Source organism: Moschus berezovskii, chromosome 9 (genome assembly GCF_049115385.1).
Source record: "Moschus berezovskii isolate FMDL1 chromosome 9, NW_MosBer_1.0, whole genome shotgun sequence".
Classification (NCBI taxonomy): Eukaryota; Metazoa; Chordata; class Mammalia; order Artiodactyla; family Moschidae; genus Moschus; species Moschus berezovskii.
The window spans coordinates 66,811,591-66,832,428 of record NC_142468.1 but is presented as its reverse complement, the minus strand read 5'-3'; the positions used below and the strand labels follow the sequence as shown (position 1 = coordinate 66,832,428).

The 20,838-nt window shown below is 38.3% G+C and overlaps 2 protein-coding genes across 3 annotated transcripts; one reads left to right on the top strand and one right to left on the bottom strand.

Moving 5' to 3' along the window:
* Positions 1-1,345: 1,345 nt before the first annotated feature.
* LRRC57 (leucine rich repeat containing 57) lies at positions 1,346-6,648 on the bottom strand. 2 transcript variants are annotated; one of them, XM_088839768.1, is made up of 6 exons: positions 6,524-6,648; positions 6,182-6,287; positions 5,938-6,076; positions 5,024-5,292; positions 2,625-2,810; positions 1,346-2,170 (listed from the first exon to the last, which is right to left on the bottom strand). In XM_088839768.1, exons 1-6 carry the CDS (start codon positions 6,631-6,633, stop codon positions 2,129-2,131), a joined length of 852 nt encoding a protein of 283 aa, XP_088695894.1. In that variant the 5' UTR covers positions 6,634-6,648; the 3' UTR covers positions 1,346-2,128. The 2 variants fall into 2 exon arrangements, with proteins under 2 accessions (XP_088695894.1, XP_055291454.1); XM_055435479.2 differs by lacking the exon at positions 6,524-6,648 and adding an exon at positions 6,383-6,523.
* HAUS2 (HAUS augmin like complex subunit 2) lies at positions 6,647-18,877 on the top strand. The gene is made up of 6 exons (XM_055435478.2): positions 6,647-6,785; positions 11,798-11,890; positions 12,218-12,287; positions 13,638-13,770; positions 15,186-15,294; positions 16,872-18,877. The coding sequence occupies exons 1-6, from the start codon at positions 6,693-6,695 to the stop codon at positions 17,061-17,063; spliced, it is 690 nt and encodes a 229-aa protein (XP_055291453.1). The 5' UTR covers positions 6,647-6,692; the 3' UTR covers positions 17,064-18,877.
* The last annotated feature ends 1,961 nt before the right edge of the window (positions 18,878-20,838 follow it).

The window sequence follows — 20,838 nt, the reverse complement described above, 5'->3', positions numbered from 1 at the left end:
AAGCAGGATCTTTCTGACTCTGAGGCTCATGTTCTTACTCAATATACTACTCTGACTTCTAACCGAGCTCTAAAAGAACTTGGGTGACTTAGAACTGGTGGCCACTAGAATCCCAGCCTCCAGACCATAAGTCAGCCTGCTTTATTAACTTATATTTAAATACTTGTGTACTATATCTTTGGGCATATTACATTTAGTCCTTGCCCTCAAGTAGCCCAATCTAGCAAGAGAGAGATGAATATAGAATCTGAGAAGTGCTACCATAACAGATGGAGCAGTTAATTCGGCTTAGACTTCTAAAGAGGGGGCTTAGACATAGAGAAGGAACATGTTAGTAAGAGAGGGCATTCCTGACTGAGCAAACACGTAAAGACAAAGGAGAGAGATATTGCACTGTAGGTTTAATGAAAATAATCTGGTAAGACTGGGCAGGCAAATGAAAGCGAAGGGAGAATATCTGGAAATAAGGCTGGGTCCAGGTTGTGAAAGCAGTCATAAAGGGACCCCATTAATAATTAAATGTCTGGAGACATTTAAGTTGTTTAATTTATAAGTTCTGATTTATTAGGTAAGTACTGATAAAATATTTAGAGAAATGTTCAGTAGATCAGTAAGATTAAGCATTAAAGTTTATAAAAAACAAAAATTAATGATGATAAACTGGTACCCCCATCCCTCCCCTAGTTGAGAAACAGAGAATGACATGGGAAAAAGAGAACCCCTAGACCAGATTTAAGGTCACAGAGACTTTCCTCATATAAACACTAGGTTCTTGTGATCTCTTGACTTAATGGTTAAACTAGGTTTTGTAAAATGAGAACAATACATAGTAAATAACAGCCCCTTGGCTAAGACAAAACTTCGGGAAACAGTGGAAGCTTTCTAAATGTTCATGTTAGTAGCAGTCTGAAATTATTTACTTTTATACCTTTAGTTTCTCTTAATAAGCATGGTTCCAGTACCACAAAAATATTTGTCAGTCACATGAAAGCATTTCAGTACTCTTGCGACCTGAACAAGAAGATGAAATATTTCTCCCTAATCAGTTTACTTTTTTGCTTTTAATTTTTGGCTGCACTGTGTGGCATGTGGGTTCTTAGTTCCCTGACCAGTATCGAACCGAAGCATGGAGTCTTTAACCACTGGACTCCCAGGGAAGTCCCATTAATTATTTTCAAAAGGCCATTTACAGGTTAAAGTTCCCCTGTCTTCTCCCTTTAAAGGATTAACCTTTCTTCCAGCCATAGTTATTAAAAAAATCTTTATTTAGGTATATTCTCTTATTCAGAGAATAAATTTGATAAACATAAGTTGTAAAATATTGTAGCAGTAGTTTTTTGATAGGTAATTTGATTATTAATAGTTATAAATACAAAAAGCTTACCAGAAATAAGACATTATTTCTAATAAAACTTCAGGAAAAACTTGATTATTAAAATCCTTGTATCTTACAAGTTTTGCATACACAGTTTTAGCTCTTCTCAATAAGGCACCTGCAATAGTTTAAAAAAAAATTGCTACTGCAGCCTGCGGAACACTTCTTAGTGTTGTGTTGTTTCTCTGGCAAAGTATACTGTTAATCAAAAGAGTCATATATTTCATACATCCTAAATTCCAAGAATAAATACTTGGAGGGACTGGAATAAAATCATAAATCCTCAGATTAACCATAGTGGCCTCTCACAGTTTACCTGAATTTCATTAAAAACATGAAGTGTTAACACAGAGGTGGAATAGCAACTGATTTTATGAAAGCTCACACATTGAAACATGAAATTTCAAGCTGTTGTGTGGAGCTATTCTGGTACCAGGCAGCATCCCCTCACTGTATACATAGCAACTAGCTACTGGGTTTCTTAAAGCCAAAGTAGTGATGGCTTTGAAAATCAACATTGTCCTTTGCCCTGTCCATGACTCAAAATGGAGGACACTTCCTGTCTCTTGGTTCCTTTTAGCTTATTTAAGATGAGCCCTGGAAAGGAAAACGGTCACTGCGTGAAATGTGACCTCCTGGAGTATCATCTTCTTAGAGCAGATACCCTTGACAACAACAGGAGCCTTTCAGTCAGCCAGATTGCAGCAGGTTCCAAGTCAGTGTACTCTATAGATCCCATGCTCCTGGAGGACATCATGCAAATTTCTTCTTGGTGGCTGTGAACCTCTCCATGTACTAAAAATCATGAAAGAATTATGTGTTACTATGCCTGAGAAGGTAATTAACTTATTGGTTATTTAGGATTTTTTTTAATGGTTATTTAGGACTTGATTCTTTTTCCTTTAGGTTTTTATGGTTCTTCATTTCCTGCAAAATCTACTTATTCTAGATGGAGATTTAAAGCATATGGTTTTGTGGAGTTTTTTCCTCCTTATATCCTAGTAGGAAACCTATCAAAAGATAAAGATGCTTTACAATAAGCTGTTTAGAGAAAAAAAAAACAATCATCTTGGCACTATACCATTTGGCTGATTCTCAGAACCCACCTCCATATTGGGAACAAATCCTATTGACATAAACAGGATTATACTGTACATACATCCTGTATCTGTAAACATTCATGTGGGTTACTTCACCTTTCTTTTCTCTGGAACAGGGACTAGAAATGCAGAAGTACAATAATACATACCTTATCATAGCCTTCCAGTTCTCGAAGTTTCTTAATCTCAAAAAGGTTGCCTTCCACAGCAAGCAGACAGATCTGCGAATCACTGAGGATGCTCTGTGGAAGCATACTGAGCTCAAGACAGTTCTCCTCAAGACGAAGAACTTTAAGACGAGGACAAGAAGATATCTTCACTGAGATCTGAGATATCTATTGAACAACAGTTTTTTTAAAAGGATAATAAGAAAAAGTACAAGCACTATAATGATTATTTTTTACTAAATTAAAACAAAAATCTTTACTTGACTATTTGTCCTAGTTCTTTCTTTTACCACCCCCATTTTCTCACTACCCACTCATTCCAGAAGCCTCATGTGTTACCCAGCTTCTGTCACTACTCCTCCAGTTTTTTTGGGGAAAAACTTTTGAAGGTCACCAGTGGCTTTTTTTGGAGAAGGAAATGGCAACCAACTCCTGTATTCTTGTCTGGAAAATCCCATAGATGGAGAAGCCTGGTGGGCCCCAGTCCATGGGGTCACAAAAAGCTGGACATGACTGAGTGACTAACACAACACACATGGGCTTTTTGGAAACAAAACTCTGATAATAAAAGCACTGTTCATTATAGAAAATTTGAGAGTCAAGAGTTTAAAGAAAACAGCTACCTGTAATCCATCACTGTAAATATTTTGGTAAATTTACTGCCAATCTTTTATGTGTATGTAGATGCCAACCAATTTTCTGCCAAAGTCAAGGATTCATTGACCTCATTCCCTGTTGCAGTTGACTGTGCTGTGTATCCTTTCCTTGAAACTCCCTCTTATACGTATTAAGTGCTCTGGGTTTGTTTTTTTTTTCCTATTTTTTTAATTATTCCTGATTTTTGGCTTCCCTTCTTGTTTCTATGGGCATTTTTCAAGCAGCAGTCCCTAGTACTTAATATTTGATTTTTCTAAACTTTCTCCTAGGAAAGCCTGTTCATTCTTAAAGCTATCCCTTTTGTTAAACTATGTATCTACGTTAATTTCTGCTCACCTCTATTTCCTCTCCTGTGTCTCTGATTTTCAGTAAAATACTTTGGATGCTTCACCATCGTGCCCATTCCCAAGAGCACCACTCTTCTTTTAGCTCTTGAGTGCAATACCAAGCAATTATCTTTGACTTATTCACCTCTTCTGCCCTTTAAATGTGCCAAGTCACCTAGTTATATTTACTTAGCCTAGTAATCATCTCAGACCTTCACTGGGACCTAGTTAAAACTCAAATTCCCAGGCCCTACCCCAGACCTACAAAATCAGAAACAATGAGTATGGGGGCCCCATGATCTCTTAACCAGCTGTCCAGGTTATTCTAATGCACACTAAAACCTGAGAACCATTGATTTAATGGAGCATAGGAATGTAGAGCAGGTGTTCAACTTGCTTTAGCCAATTTTTTCCCCAAATATTCAGAATGTTTTCCCCAAAAGCTCAAGAACATAAAATAACTACTTTAAGGAAGAGATAAGACCAGTCCCCTCAAAGACTGAATTTCATCCTAATGTAAGGTCAATATAATCTAGAATAGTTTTGACGAATAAAACTTAACTGCAATCTTTGGAATGTCCTACATCTCTGTGCTGTCCAATATGGTAGCCACTAGCTACATATGGTTACTGAGCTATTGAAATATGGCTAGTGCAGCTGAAGAAATGAATTTTTTTTAAGTTTAAATGAATTTTAATGGCCATGTAGCTACTGGCTACTGTAATGGACTATGCAGATTTAAAAGCACAGACTAAAAAACTAAAGACGACCTGGTCTCACTATGATTAATATTGCATCATTTGTGCTTTATTTCTAGATCAGATATTGTTTCTCCAGTCACATATATGTTAACCAAAGAGCTTCTGAAGTTAAACAACTTTCAAATACTACAATTAAGGTTATCCAACAAAGAAATGAGCGATCTACAGAAATCTATCACTGATGGTTTTTCAGCAAAAGCAGGATACACTTGACATACCAAAGAAAAGACAAGTGAATGGCCCCTGATGTCCAACTCCGAGAACTTAAGAGTTTAAGCCTCTTTTCCACTCTATCTTCCTGACATAATTCCTAGATAGTTCCCTGACATAGTTGCTAGATAATCAGAGGTATTTGAGGACTACCTGAAGAACTCAAGGTTCCTGAGACAGGTTTCACTTTGGATATTACCTCCCATTATCTATCCCACCCTCCGAAGAACACCTACACAACAAACACATCCAGTGTCTCAACTAACTTCATGGTATGTTGGGCTTTGAAATTAGTCCAGTCCATAGAATATATCTCTCTTCTAGCCTCTGATACCCCTCTCCATGAATATAGTGTAGAGAACAATTGGTTATTCAGGAGATTGAAAACCAACATAACACACTGTAGAAAAAAACTTGAACTCTAGACCTGATTCTGGTTGAGGTTGAGTTCAATGACCTGCAGCTCCCCGACTGTGTCAGGAATGCTCCGAATCTGGTTCTTGGAGAGATCCACTACATCCAGGTGCCGTAGGCTACACAGCTGCGGGGGCAGAGCTCTCAGCTGGTTTCCAGAGAGGCTCAGGGTCTTAAGGGCAGATAGTTGCCCAAAAGTAGATGGCAGCTCTCTCAACTGATTGTTGTTTAGGCTTAGTGTCTCCAGTTTCTTCAGATTGCATAACTCATCAGGAAGAGCAGCTAGCAAAGAAAAATTTAAAAACCTGAATCTGAAACAGCTGAAAAACACCTTTGATGAAGTTTAAAAAAAAAACTATATGGCAGTCTGTTACACCTCTTGTTAAATATACATAGGCTTTTCACATGTTGCCCCATTTTTAAGTATTGCATCTTTACCAACATAGTCTTCAGAAGGTGAGGGTGCCATCAAAATGCAGGAAAACATTATGTGTATAATGGGCTCCTTTTGTGAAGAAGCCACTGCACAATCCCACAGCAGTTTTGTGGGATTGGAAGGCCCTCTCCTTCCCATACCATCTGCCCTTCCAAATTAGCAGCAAAATTAATTCTGTTTACAGTACACTCCAAAGATAGTTTCAAGTCCAAATTAACTTCCTATCAATCATTACCCCACCAGAGGACGCTTATAGATGTACTTATAAGAGACGTAACGCCTCGAGGATTCTGCCATTGTCCAGCGTCTTGAGTTCCCGGAAGCTTGTAAGAACAAAAAACAAACCCACCTTTTTTGTTGTTGTTAGATTATGATACATTTACTTGAATACCAGTTTAATAACATAATTATACTCCAAACTCTATTCCCAGAGAAAAACCACCCTTCTTAAAGCCGATCACTAGCAAATTTCCCAGGAGCAAAAGCCATACTTAATTTGTTATTGTTCAAGGAGAGGCTCTTTAGCAGAGTGAACTTCCCTATGATCATAGGCGGTAGATTCTCAATCTTGTTATTGGACAAGTCGATGGTCCTGAGATTGCTTGTCAGCTTCTGCAACTCTGAGGGGAACTGAAGAAAGGGGTTCTCAGAGCAGAGAATCTCTTATCTATTAACTTCACCGCCCGCCGTCCCTCTCCCTTTACATTCCTTGGTCGGATCCCTCCCATTTCTCACCTCGGTCAGCCCACGGTCCTTAAGTTGAAAGACACCAGTTTTCTGCGCGGTTTCCACATGAGCGCGGAGAGCACTGTTTCCCATCCTAGCGCCAAGGCTCAGGTCCCTGCGGGAAGGAAGCGCAGCTGTCACCACTCGGTTCTAGCCGGCACCCAGCCACCTCGTCGGCCTCCCGGCTGCGTCTCAATCCCCAGCTGTCACCTCCTGCCGATCCCGGGATCTTGGAGGCCAGCTCAAGAGTGACAAGAAAAAAAAAGAACACCAGGCCCTGCCGATTTTGCAGTTGATCCGAGGCGAGACGCTGCTAGGAGTTGAGGGAAGATCAGGGATCCCGGAACTCGCCTCGTACCGCCCAGCTCCGGGCAGGTTCGGCAGGGGAAGACCCGGGATCCGCGCTCACTGGGATGCGCTGCCCAGGCTTCCGCACGGGCGGAAACGCCCTGTGACGTCATCGAGGCGCGCGGTGCGTTCCACTCACTCTGCGCGCCACCCGGGGAGGTGGCTCCCAGCCATGGCCGCGGCGAACCCCTGGGACCCGGCTACCGCGCCAAACGCTGCTGGGCTACTGCTGGGCCATTTCATTACGTCGGAGTTGGTCACTGAGGTGCGTGGAGACGATGGCATCATTAACGAGGTGTACCCGGTGGCGACAGAACCTGGCTGTGAGGTGGTGGTGCTGGCAGCCGGAGTGGGTGTGAGGGTGCCGGCTGGAGGCCGATAGGACTGCTTGCTGGCAGAAGTGACTGGGCCACGATGGGTTGTGTAAAAGTGGGGCTCTGAGTAGATGGTGTTTCAAGTGTCTGGCAGGCGAGATATCTCAGGTCAGTTCGTGGGCGATAATAAAAACTAATGTTTCCCCGCCTTTTTTCAGTCCAGTGATAACCGCCTCTATGGATGGCGGGGTTGGGAAATAATGGATAGTTAAAACGGACGTTCCCAAACGATGCTCACTGTGTAAAATATTGAAGTCTTACGAAGCGCTTCGTAAGGTCCGGAGGGCGCCAAGGGAAGCACGCATCTTTACAAGCTAGGGAGTCGAGGGGCTGGGGGGTGGGGAGGGGGTTATTGGCGAGAAAGACCTGAAAGGCCTGGATATGAATCACAAAACATAACTACAGCACTCCCCAATTCTCATCTTCCTCACTTCTCTCCTGTGTTTTCTTTCTACTAACTTGTCTAGGGCTCTGGGAGATAGTGAAGGACAGGAAAGCTTGTCATGCGGCAGTCCTTGGGGTCATAGAGTCAGATAACTATAAGACATTTGGGATTTGTCAGTCTAGAATGTATTGGTAGAAGATAAACCAAGGGAATAAGTCTCTGGTGAGTTAGGCTGCTGATTGCTTTGGGGAGGATCTTCCTTGTGTCCTTCAAGTAAGGCTAATTAGACATGCTTGTGTTGCCTACAGGTAAGATCTGCCAATCCATAGCTCCTTAAAACCATTTTATAATCTTACTACACAGCTAGATCCAATGAGGAAACGTCTCAGATTTGTAGCATGATTCTACTTTAAGCAAACTGTACATATGAAAACCTATTTTTATTATAAGGATTTATCATTCTTTCAGAATGATGTATTATGTGATCCCTTTAAACAGTCTATCCATTAAGTACACATCATCCCATGTGTGTTAAAAATTAAGAGTGATGCTTAAAACTGTGTGATGTGATATGATACAACGCTTCTAGAAAATATAGCTTATTGAAGCTTTGTTCTGTTTTCATCTGTCCATTGGAGGATGTTTAGTGAAAGAAAGGTAGGGTTAATTGTCTATCGGATAATATGGGATACTGCTTTGGCTTATGCCCTGTTGTTGTTCTTACTCTGTGACCCCAGGGACTGCAGCCTGCCAGTCTTCCCTGTTCACCATCTCCCAGAGTTTGCTCAAATTCATGTCCATTGAATTGGTGATGCTATCTAACAATCTCATCCTCTGCCATCCTCTTCTTCTGCCTTCAGCCTTTCCCAGCATCAGGGTCTTTTCCAGTGAGTTGGCTCTTTGCATCAGGTGGGCAAAGTATTGGAGCTTCAGCTCAGCATCAGTCCTTCCAATGAATATTTAGGATTGATTTCCTTTAGGATTCACTGGTTGGATCTCCTTGCAGTCCAAAGGACTCTCAAAAGTCTTCTCCAGCACCATAATTCAAAACCATGGATTCTTTGATGCTCAGCCAACTCTTACATCCATACTTGACTGCTGGAAAAACTATAACTTTGACTATATGGACCTTTGTCAGCAAAGTGATGTCTCTGCTTTTTCATACTCTGTCTAGGTTTGTTGTAGCTTTCCTTCCAAGGAGCTTCATGGCTACAGTCACCATCCACACTGATTTTGTTTTGTTTTTTTTTTTTCTAAAGGTAAACATGTTAACCTTTTATTTTTTTTTTCTTCCACACTGATTTTGGAGCCCAAGAAGATAAAATCTGTCACTGTTTCCAATTTTTCCCCATCTTTTTGCCATGAAGTGATGGGACTGGATGCCATGATCTTAGTTTTTTGAGTGTTGAGTTTTAAACCAGCTTTTTCACTGTCCTCTTTCACCCTCATCAAGAGGCTCTTTGGTTCCTCTTCACTTTCTGCCATTAGAGTGGTATCTGCATATCTGAGGTTGTTATTTCTCTTAGTGGCTTTGTGAAAGTGTTAATCGCTCAGTCGTGTCCCACTATTTGCAACACCATGGACTGTAACCCTCGAGGCTCCTCTGTCCATGGAAATCTCAGGCAAGAACACTGGAGTGGGTAGCCTTTCCCTTCCCAGTTTCCCGCATTGCAGGCAGATTCTTTATTATCTGAGCCACCACAGAAGTCCTTACATCCTAGATATTCTGGCAAACTTTGAGTCAGAGCGCCTTGATCCGAGCTCCCTCTACTGGCAATACATGAGATAAGGATCCAGACCTAAAAAACCCCCTCAGAATCTATTTTCTAATAGGAAGAGTACTACACATACATACACACATAGTCTATTTTCTGTGTACTGCACTCTTCCGCTCCTCGCTACCATTTTAGAGCCTGTCTGTTACGCTGCCTCCCTTTTAATGTCCCTAGATAGAATTCAGTATGAAGAAGAAAGGACAGAGAAAAAAAGAAAGGATGCTCACAGATACAAGCATAAACAGATATGTAGATATAGATACCACAGTGTTATCAGGATTTTTACGTGAATGTCTATACATGAATGTCCTGGATTTCAACTTCTTGTACCTAGCAACAGAGGAAACAGAAATACCCTAAACAGATGCCCAGTGGCATGTAAAGTTCATATAATATATAATGGTAGTTGTCAATAGTAAAGACTTTCAGATTTTCCAATCCTTGCTTTTTTTTTAACGTGTTCCCTAAGTTACAGTCCTCAAAACAGAATTTCCATTTACTAGAGGAATTTGACTGTTCTTTCTCTCCTCTCTCCTTTTCTTGAAAATTCTTGTTTTCCCTCTGGTTTTTCTTGCATGTTTTTGGATAAGCTCCATTACCCTGTTGTTGAACCCAAGAGTTTACTAGTTTGCAAACGTACAACCAAGATTAGTGTACAAACATGGAAGGATGGAGAGGTACCAGAGAAGGCGGAAGTTACAATGAGAAATAGGAGATGTTTTAATTTAATTTACCAGCTTACCTTTAATTTACCTTCTAAGAGAGAGCAGAAAGAGTCAGGCCAATATAATGGAAATGCAAATTGAATGTATTCTCATTTCAGCCCTGTTACACACTGGCAGTATAAAGCTGAACTAATACTTAACCTCCCCAGTCCGGTTTGCCATCAGTAAACTATCCTGTGTTGTCTACCTCAGTGTATGGCATAACTATCTGTCCAGTCACCTGAAGCAGAATCCTTGGGAGTCATTACTGACTTGACTTTATTCCTCATTCCCTGTATCAACTAGGACTTACAAATTCCATGTTCTTAGGAACTAATGTCTCTCCCTCCCTTTCCTTTTTAACTGCTACAGACCTAATCCACAGTCTCATCTTCTCACTGGGTATGCTGTGACAGCCACCTGTCTAAATATCCAACCTCCAGTCCAGCTCCACTAGTTTTTTGTCTGTTTGTTTGATGTTGTTGGCTCATTACCAAGGTAGGTTGGGATTTTTTACCCCAAGATGTTGTAAAACTATTTTCAAACTTTTCTTTATTATCCCCAATGGAATCCCCATACTCATTAAGCAGACACTTCCCACTCCTTCCTCCCCCCATCTCCATTAATTTTATTTTCCATACTATCTCTATTTACATTTCTAAAATAGGTATTATATATGATTGTGTCATTTCTTCATCAGAAAACTTTAAATTGCCCTCATTTTCTGCATTATGATTGCTTATTATAGCTATCAAGATCTCCCATGATTATGTAGGAAACTATGTTTCCAGATTCATCTTCCCCTTCTCACATATATGTTAGGTGATTCATGGGGTTGCAAAGAGTCAGATACGACTGAGCGACTGAACTGAACTGAACTGACAGTTACTGAGCATTTATAATGTCTAGAATACCTTTTCCATCATGAGCTTGTTAAGGGCAGAGAGCTTGTTTCATTCATCTTTGAATCTTCCATTGTCTAAATCGATGTTTATAAAATTGATTATCATCATTCAGCCAACTTTTGCTATGAAGGGCCATAGAGTGAGTAAGTGAGGCTTTTAGGTCCATAGGGTCAAAACTAGGCTATTTTAGTATGAGAACAACATGAGAAAATAAGTAAATGAATGAGCAAAGTTGAGTTTCAGTGAAACTTTATTTCTGGACCCTAAAATTTGAATTTCATTTAATTTCCATGTGTCACAAGATAGTTTTCTTTTGATTTTTTTTCTCCAACAATTAAGAAACAATTAAGAAACATGAAAACCATTCTTAAGCTACACAAAAACAGGCAATGGGCTGTATTTAATTCATAGGCGGTAGCTTCCCAGCCCCTAGCCTATATGGTATCTGAAGTTCTTTCCTGTCCCAACATTCTAGAAAAGAAAAAGAGAATAGAAAATACTATGGATGAAGCCAAGGGATGAAAAAGATAATGTTCTTATTCTGTGATAACCTGCAATTTACAAAAGTGATATAACAGACTAAAAGGATATAAAGGAGGTGGGGCAAGGGGGTAGGCTGTTTACAAGAATAATTACGCCTGGACAGAACTGTTCCTTTATCCGAGAAAGGAAGAATATGGGAAGAGACATATGAATGACTTGTAGCCAACAGAGGCCATTTAATGAGTCAGATGAATGATTCTGTGGCCCAGAGTGTTTGATTTTAGTCCCAGCAAGGCCTAATAGACTAGGTCTTGGTCATTTGTGTAGAAGTGGTTCTCTAGCAAACTCAGCCTCAGAATTCTCTGGTAAACTATCAGTAGTGCTAATCTGTTGTGCATGATGCTTTAGGAAATAGTACAAAGGGTTTTCTTTGTTTTTCTTATTTTCTAAATATTTGGGCAAAGGATTTGTGATGGTGGAGGTTTTAAAACCAGGAAATACACATTGCTACTATCCTACTCTGTACTTCATTTTTCAGGGGGAGTGTTGGTCATATCCTCATATTTTAGACATGTGGGCATGCTATTCCAGTGCACACAGAAACTTTTTCTGACATACTACTACTTACTTTGTCTGTTCACTTACCAACAGGAGATGTTAAATATATCTAAGAAATCAACTTCTTGCTTTGTGAACTTCTCCAGACTACAGCAGATCACAGATATTCAAGCTGAAATCTACCAGGTAAATTTTGTTGGAGTTTCTCCTTTCCACTTCTACTAAAGGAAAGCATCTTAATTGGTTCCAACAATTTTCTTGCATGTAGAATGGTATCTAGCACATAGCTGTGTAGGCTTTTCTCTGCAGTAGTTAATAATAGTAGTAATCATAGTAGTATTGAGTAGTAGCAATATCAGCAACAGGGCTTAAACACCAAAATGAAAATCTTCTATAACAAATTGTCTTCCTGCTTCCTTTAAATATTCCTGAGTTAAAGACTGTCCGTTTTTAAAATCAAAGTTTAAGCTTTTACTTCAGGTAAGCTAAGTGGTATTTTCGTTTCTAATGTAGAAAAACCTGGAAATTGAACTCCTAAGCCTAGAAAAAGATGCAGCAGATGTTGTCCATCCTTCCTTTTTGGGTAAGTGATTTAGTTAAATGAGTAATCATTAGAATGTCAACTTTTTCTTAAGATTACTTTAAATAAGCACTAGGCTACAAGGTTGTGATAATTTTTCCAGGTATTATGCTAAAGCTAACAAAGTCTGCTTTTCTGTGGGCTTAGCTACTGTAAATAGCATAAAAATTGGCCAAGGTAGGAGCTCCTGAGTCAGTAGAGCTTAAAAGACAAAGGCTGAAGAATCTTACAGATGAAGGAATCCTAAAGGGACATGATAGCTAAAGCAAAGGGTAGCCATGGATTGAATATTTGATTAGAAAAAAATTTTTTTGGTATAAATGACATTATTATTATGATATTTGGTGATGTTTAAATATGCTATGCTAATGCTAAGTCACTTCAGTCGTGTCTGACTCTGTGTGACCCCATAGACGGAAGCCCACCAGGCTCCCCCATCCCTGGGATTCTCCAGGCAAGAACACTGGAGTGGGTTGCCATTTCCTTCTCCAATGTGTGAAAGTGAAAAGTGAAAGTGAAGTCGCTCAGTCATGTCTGACTCGTAGCGACCCCATGGACTGCAGCCTACCAGGATCCTCCGTCCATGGGATTTTCTAGGCAAGAGTACTAGAGTGGCTTGCCATTGCCTTCTCCGATGTTTAAATATAGGCTGCATTAAATATTGGTAGTATTGTACCAATGTTAAATTATATGAATTTAATAGTAGTGATTTGATTCTCTTATATAACTACACTTGTTACATTAGAGAATGTTCCTGTTTGGGAAAATACCTGATAAAATTTTAGAAGTAAAAGGTCACAACATCTGCAACTTACTCTCAAATTGCTTATGAAAAATATATGTATGTGAATGTAAAGAAAGAGGAGAAAAAATGTAGCCAAATGTTGGTTGGTGAGTCTAGGTGAAATGTATATGAGAGTTCAGTCAGTGAACTTTTCTTGAAACTCTTCTGTAAGTTTGAAATTTTTTTAAAATAATAATTTAAGAGTCAGTTGATAGCCATTAACTGAATTCTGGGGAAAATACCAAAATAAAAGTAGCTGATAAGACACATGTTTGCTTTTTAGTGTTCATATAGAATATTAGAGGCAAAGACTTATGTGAAAAATATGGCTCTGGCTATAAAAAGTAGGAGTAGCATTGGAAAACACTAAGAATTTAGCACTAGACTGGGTAGTCAGTAGGAAAAGTAAGAGAAAATATTAATAGTTGAAAATGAAACTGGTATTGGGTATTAAAGATAGCAAAGGGGAGATATTTAGGAGAGAAATGATGGGATTGATTTTTGATGTTGATAGTGATTTCAAAACTTGTCCTGTTGCTAACTGTAATTTCTGATTCTGTTTTGTGTAGCTCAGAAGTGTCACAGTTTGCAAAGCATGAATAATCATTTGGAAGCAGTACTAAAAGAAAAGCGGTCTCTCAGGCAAAGACTGTTGAAACCCATGTGCCAAGGAAACTTGCCTATTGAAGCTGTTTATCACAGGTTAGACTGCAAAGTAGACATTAACAGTTACATGTTTCCTGAGGGTAGTTTTTGTTTAGACTAGTAATTATTTCATAGCATAATTCATTGAATAGTATATGAGTGATTGTATCTATTAACATTATTATTAATGCTGATACATTAAACCATAAAGAAAACCCTTTACTTTTAAAGAATTATAGCAATGGTGGAGAGAAAGGCATTTCTTTTGCCCAGTGTCTTGGAAATTATAATGACTTTAATGAAAGAAATTCGATTCATAACATAGTAAGGTGGATAAAATCATTTTTATTGTGTGTAGACAGTTTTCTGTGATGTAAATTTATTATTATGTGAATATCTCTATATAAAAATTCTGTTGGGGGAGTTTAAGCAGGGACAGATGAACACAGGATCAACTAAAAGGAGGAAAATCACAGTTATGATCTCACCTGTGCTGACTGTATGCCTCAAAGCTTGGGCAAATGACTTAAGTTTTTACCTTAGTTTCCCATTCCATAGAAGGGGCATGCTCTCTTTCTCAAAGGAGTATGGGAAGTATCCAATTGAAGGTGTAGGTTATTATTAATAATAAATAATAATAAAATTAAAAAGCAGGCATCTGGGGATCTGATTGCTTTCTCCAAAATTGACCCTGAGCCGACCAATATTTCCTTTTTAAAAAAAAAAAAATTTATTTATTTGGCTATGACAGGTCGTAGTTACAGCATACAGGATCTTTAATTGTGGCACGCAGGATCTAGTTCCCTGACCAGGGATGGAACCCAGGCCCCCTGCACTGGGGAGTGCAGAGTCTTAATTGCTGGACCACTAGGGAAGTCCCAGTATTTCCTCTTAAGTGTCAAATCTTTTACCTTACAGTCAAATAATAGATATACAAATCCCATGCTTGTGAATATATTCAGTATAGTAAAATATCATTAATGTATATACTATACATTATAAATATCAGAAGAACTAAGTAATAATTTGAAGCCATTTGCAAATACAAAGATTTAAAGTAGTTTCATGTGTAGGCTATTTCAGTGAAGCACATTTATCCTTGTTGTCTTCACCCTTCACCAAGAATAAGTGGATTGAAATGGAATGAGGATTTACTTGGAGAAATTTTTTTACTTATGTGAGAAAATTATTAACATTCATGTTTGTCTAACATTAGGTAACATTAGACATGATTAGTGTTGTCTCTTGTGTTTTTCTGTTTGGATGACAAGCTAATTCCTGTTTAAAATGAAAGAGAAGGACTTTTTTTTATCACTGATATTTCCATGAATGCAGAAAGGTTATTAACGATTCATTGGGTAGATTGTAATTCTCTTATTTCATATTAAAAGTTCTAATTAAAGGGAAAAAAGAAAACACAAAATATCTGAAGTGGGTAAAAAAAATTGACTTTTTTTTTCTCCCTCCTTCAGATACATGGTACATTTGCTGGAATTGGCAGTAACTTTCATTGAGAGATTAGAAGATCATCTTGAAACAATCAGAAATATCCCTCATTTAGATGCAGATCTAAAGAAAATGGTGAGTATTACCAGTAGCATTTAGGTACTTCATCATCTCCTTTCACCTTGCTTATAACTATCATTGATTCTTTTATGCTAGAATCTCAAATGTGTGATCTCCCTGTTTAACTTTTTGATGGCTAATATTATCAGTGAATTATTTTTTTAATCAGGATGCCTTTTTTAAAATTTATAAGTCATTTTACATTGTTTTATTCTATTTAATAAATGTGTTATCTTCATTGTGCAAGGAACTATGCTATATGTATCATGAGAGAGAAACAGATATGACCAGTCCCTTCCCTCAGATTCTCAAGGTTTGGTGAGGGAAAGTATAAGATACTTTCTAATTTATAGTATTTGCACAGTGAGTACAGCAGAAAATGATAAAGAAGATGCTATCTATTAAGCACAGAAAAAGGGGTGATTACTTTCACTTTAAGAAGATTGGGACTAGAATAGGAAGTAGGAATACTTCAGTAAAGTTTTAAATAGGAGTTAGAAGCAAGTTGCATCTTGAAGAATCAGTGAAAAAGAGTAGTTCAGCCAAAAGCAGTTTGAGACAAGACATAAAAATTAGAGAGCGTAGGTATTTGAGGAAAGAATGGCACTCCACTTCAGTTGATTTTTAAGGGTATTGAGAGGGAGATTGGCTCAGGGTTAGTTCATGGAATATTTTGAAAATCAGAATAAGAAGTTTAGACATTTGAGTATTGGGGAACTGTTGGGTGTTTTTTTCATTTGTTTTTAGAGAAGTGCACAGAGGGTTAATTTACTTAATCAGAACTGTAGTTTAATCATGGAGAAAATAACTGGGTAGAGTAGACTGAGCTTTGTCACTCTCAAGTATGGGCATAGCATCAGCATCACCTGGAACCTTGTTAGAAATGCAGAACACCTTCACCTTAGACCTTCAGAATCTGAATCTATAGTTTAACAAGTTCCTCAGGTGATTTCTGTACACATTAAAATTTGATGAGCTGTGGGTTAGAGGACTAGGCAGAGGAACCAAAGGCAGAGAAACTTGGAGAATAAATACAGTTGTTCAGATGAAAGATTTAAAGCGTCTGAATACAAAGGATTGTGTTGATTATTTTAGATTCTGGAGGTCAAGTTTCTGTCACATGGTATTTGGACAAGTGACACATCCAAGGAATGAAGTTTCTAGCCTTGGGGACTTGAGGATGAGTAGTATCAAGAGATTAAAGAAACCAATAAGTTTGTTTTCTGACATGTCTTATACAGAGAGTATATGTTTAGTCATGGTTTGTTGAACTGTAGTTAAATTGAGTTTGAGATACTGACTATGCATCTAGATGGAGATTTCCAAAAAACTGAAATGTAGGACTGAACTTTAGGAAGATTAGTTTGACACTATAGACTAAGTGTCATCTGCATGAAGGTGATCAGTAAAGACAAAGGAGAGTTGAGCTCACAAAGGAAAAGAATGTGTAGGAGATTTAAGGAGCCTTTGTATTAAGAGGCTGGAAAAGATCAGTCGTTAACTTTGGTGTTATAATTATTATGATACAGTAATTATGTATTAATGATAGACATGGTTTCTCTCCTGTTTTCCCCTTCTTTCATATGTTACAGAGCACAGCTTTAGCAAAGATGGATATTTTGGTGACTGAGACAGAAGAACTGGCAGAGAATATACTCAAGTGGCGAGAACAACAAAAGGAAGTTTCCTCTTATATCCCCAAAATATTAGCTGAAAAAAATTCTCTTCATAAACATGATGTTATAGTGCCTCCTTTACCTCTTACTTCTAAAGTTAATGTTTAGACTATTAATGCCAAGTAATTATCAACTGTTTATTTTTAATTATATATAATTGTATGAAGCCCATTTCTAGTCAATTATAACACAGATATTTGAAAGAGCCCTCTTTATATTGAAATACTAAGATTCCAAGTTCATTAAGACAAAACTGAATTTTCTTTTGTTTTCCATGTATTTTTATTCCACGTTTCAGTAAGATTCAAATATAAGTATGGCAATTTATTAACATGAGTGCATTAACCATATCTTAGGTAGCAGACTTTATTATGTTTTTAAAAAATGCATGTTTTTGAATTAGAAGAGTCTAGAATCTGAAAGTATGTTGATTATTCCTGTGGAATTGTCACTAAGTGTGCAAAAGAATAATAGCAGACCAGACTTCGATCCTTTGAAAGGCCTGCTTGTAAAGTTGGACCTCGGCTGGCATCTGGAAACTTAGATTTCAAGAGGGTTCCCTCCACTCTCGTCAGTTAGAGTTGCCTGCTGTGACTAAGGTGTTTGTACAGTGCGGTTTGTGGTAACACGTGCTTTCTTCCTGGGAATCTAGAATTTGGATATATGCTAGGCAGGATGTACCTATGTGAATAGACCACAATAACAACCCTGGCACAGCTTCTTTGTTTTGTATTGTTTTGGCCCTGCTGTGTGGTTTGTGGGATCTCAGTTCTCCAACCAGGTATTGAACCCGGACTGTTGGTAGTGAAAGCATGGAGTCCTAACCACTGACTGCCAGGGAATTCCCTGGTGCTGCATCTTTTGTTTTTGTTTGTTTGTTTGTTTTTGGCACTGCATCTTTAATGAGGTTTTATGGTAGACAACCTTTCACACACATCACAGTTAAGTTGCTGGAGGAATTAAGCACATCCTGTGAGACTCTATTGGTAGAGGACTCTGGAAGTTTGTGCCTGGTTTCCCCCCTGACTTTGCCCTGTACACCTTTCACTTTGCTCTTCTGCTTTGAATGCTTTTGCTGGAGTAAATCATAGCCATGAGTACAGTGATGTGCTGAGTCCTTTGAGTCCTCCAAGCATCTCATCAAACCAGGGTGGCAGGGAGAGGGGTTCTGGGGACCCGACATATGAAGCAGTTCCAGAGGGTATTCACTGGCAGCCTTAGAAGGGCCAAAAAGCAGAGTAGAGCAAAGAAAAGAAAAAGGCACATTATGGTAAAACTTTGAGAGGTTTTACCTCACAAATTGCTCAGATAGTTTACATATCAGAGTTTATTATGCATACAAAAGAGACTGGTATACTAAGTCCTAGGATGTATTTGTTTGTATCAGGAGTAAAACTACTCTTGACTTATTTTCAGGCTTAGGGTTCTCTTTTGCTTTAAATATATGCTTCAGTATTTTTATACTGTTGCATTCTCTGTATAACCGGAGTTCACTCATCCTTGTATTCAGCACACTCTTAAAGACAAGAAGACCTCAACATAGTGGATGAGTTAAGTAGTTGTCCGTAAGGAAACAGGATCAATACCCAAAACTATCCTCCTAAAACAACATGTTTTGAAGCCTGTTTTGCTGACCTTTGCAAGTGGGGTATAGAAGAGTTGTTATAATGTCTTGAATATTGCTGAACTAGATACTTTAAGCAAAACTTTTAATTGTATTTCATTAGAAATCCATTCAAGCCCATTCTTGGTTTCAAACATCTTACTAAGCATTTTCTTCAGGTAATTTCATATATGTATATATGAGTATATTTTTTATGTCACAGTTACTGACATATATGATTATTTTCAGTATTATTTTTGCCTTTTTTTTGTCTTTTATGTCTTTTTCAAAATAAATAAACCTTTAGTTTCTAACTAAAATTTTGTGGTCCTTGTCTAAATTCTGTATTGAAAGGACAGATACTTTATTTAGCATACACAGTTAAAGTATAAGGATACAGGTTATCTGATTCACAAAAGCTTCAGGTAAGTTGAGACTGAGGTCTACTACAAAGAGAAAAACTAATTTAGTACTATGCTGAAGTCAGTAAATGTGGATCAGTTGTTCTTTTCCCCCAGCTTCTAGACATGTAGATACTATCAACGTTGTTTAGTCACTAAGACGGGTCTGACTCTTGGGAGCCCTATGGACTGTAGCCCACCAGGCTCCTCTGTCCACGGGATTTCCCAGGCAAGAATACTGGAGTGGGTTGCCATTTTCTTCTCCAGGGGATTTTCCCAACCCGTGGCTCTTGTGTCTCCTGAATTAGCAGACAGATTCTTTACCAGGGGAAGCCCCATGCGTGAGTGCTCAGTTGCTTCAGTAGTGTCTGACTCTTTGTGGCCCTGTGAACTGTAACCCACCAGACTCCTCAGTCCATGGGATTCTCCAGACAAGAATACTGGAGTGGGTTGCCATGCCCTCCAGAGGATCTTCCCAACCCAGGGATTGAATTGAATCTTCTGTGTCTCCTGCATTGCAGGCAGATTCTTTACCATTAAGCCACTGGGGAAGCCCAAGGGAAGCCCCAGATACTATCAATAAAACCATCCAAACAAAAATAGTTCTGAATGTTTTTCTACTTACACTAGGTGTGTGAGAGTTGTGAATTCACTTCCAACGCAAGAATGATGCTACTTTATGAAGACCATTCTGAAGAAATTTGAGTTGCCTGATTTTTCCATCATTTTTCTTATTTTACCCCTTGCTCTGATTTGTGATTCTGCCAACCTGACCCCTGTTATCCTCTCAATGTTCCATATAGTTAGGAAAATAGTCTGAGGAACAGGAAAAACCCAAAGGGTTTCTTGACATGCAAAATAGAGAGTTGAGATATTAATAAAAGTAATGTATTATGGAGTTTCCTAAGGTAATCCCTGTAAAACATGAATTTATATGAGATTCTGCAATTTGGGGAATCTACTCATGTAATTAAGTTTATCTTAGAGATTAGGATAATTCAAGATAAGCGGATCACGTTCTAGAGTTCTTTTTATTTTGCCTTTTCTTTTTCCTTTCTCACCATTTCCAAGTTAATTTTCTCTTCTTTTGGAAAAACCACATAAATGTTTGTAGGAAAAGATTTACATTAGGATGTGGTAAGAGCAGGAGTCTCATTAGCAATTTATGAACTTTTTCTAGGAGATGATGGACCTCCAATGTTGAACTACCCAAATTTTGGGTACCAAAACAGGAGTCAAATATCTTACTTGAAACTGAATCACTTTAATGCAGAAGGCTACTAAAAGGGAAAAGTCATTCATTTCCTGAAGGCTGTGGTGAGATTACATTTTCAAGGAGACTACAAAATTAATTGTCAAAATTGTCAAAAATTAATTTACCTCAAGATGGCAACATATACTTATTTTTGATCAGTAGATACTAATAATATTTTCTGTAACATTTTCTTTTCTGAGTCTTAGCTTTTGTGGGGCATAAAAATTTACCTTGGTCAATAAAGATTTACTTGAAAAACTGCAGGATGGAAGGCTTTCTGCAGAAAACCTGATGATAGGTGGGAATCACTGAATAGTATATCAGTAATCTGAGCTGCCTTTTCTCTCCAAGCTCATCTTACATTCTTTCCATCTCCAACCCCAAATTCAGAGATTTAGAGACAGGGCTTGTCTTTAGCTACTACATTACGGAGAGTAATAGCAAAGGCAAGTTAGATCTGGTTTTGAATCCAAGTTCCACCACTTACTAGCTGTGTATTCTTTCTAACTTATTTAGTATCAGTCTCACTTTCCTCATCTCTGAAATGAGATGATAACAGAACCTACTTCATGGATTCTTGGGAAGAGTAAACAAGATAATGAGTAAAAACCAATCAGTCGCTGC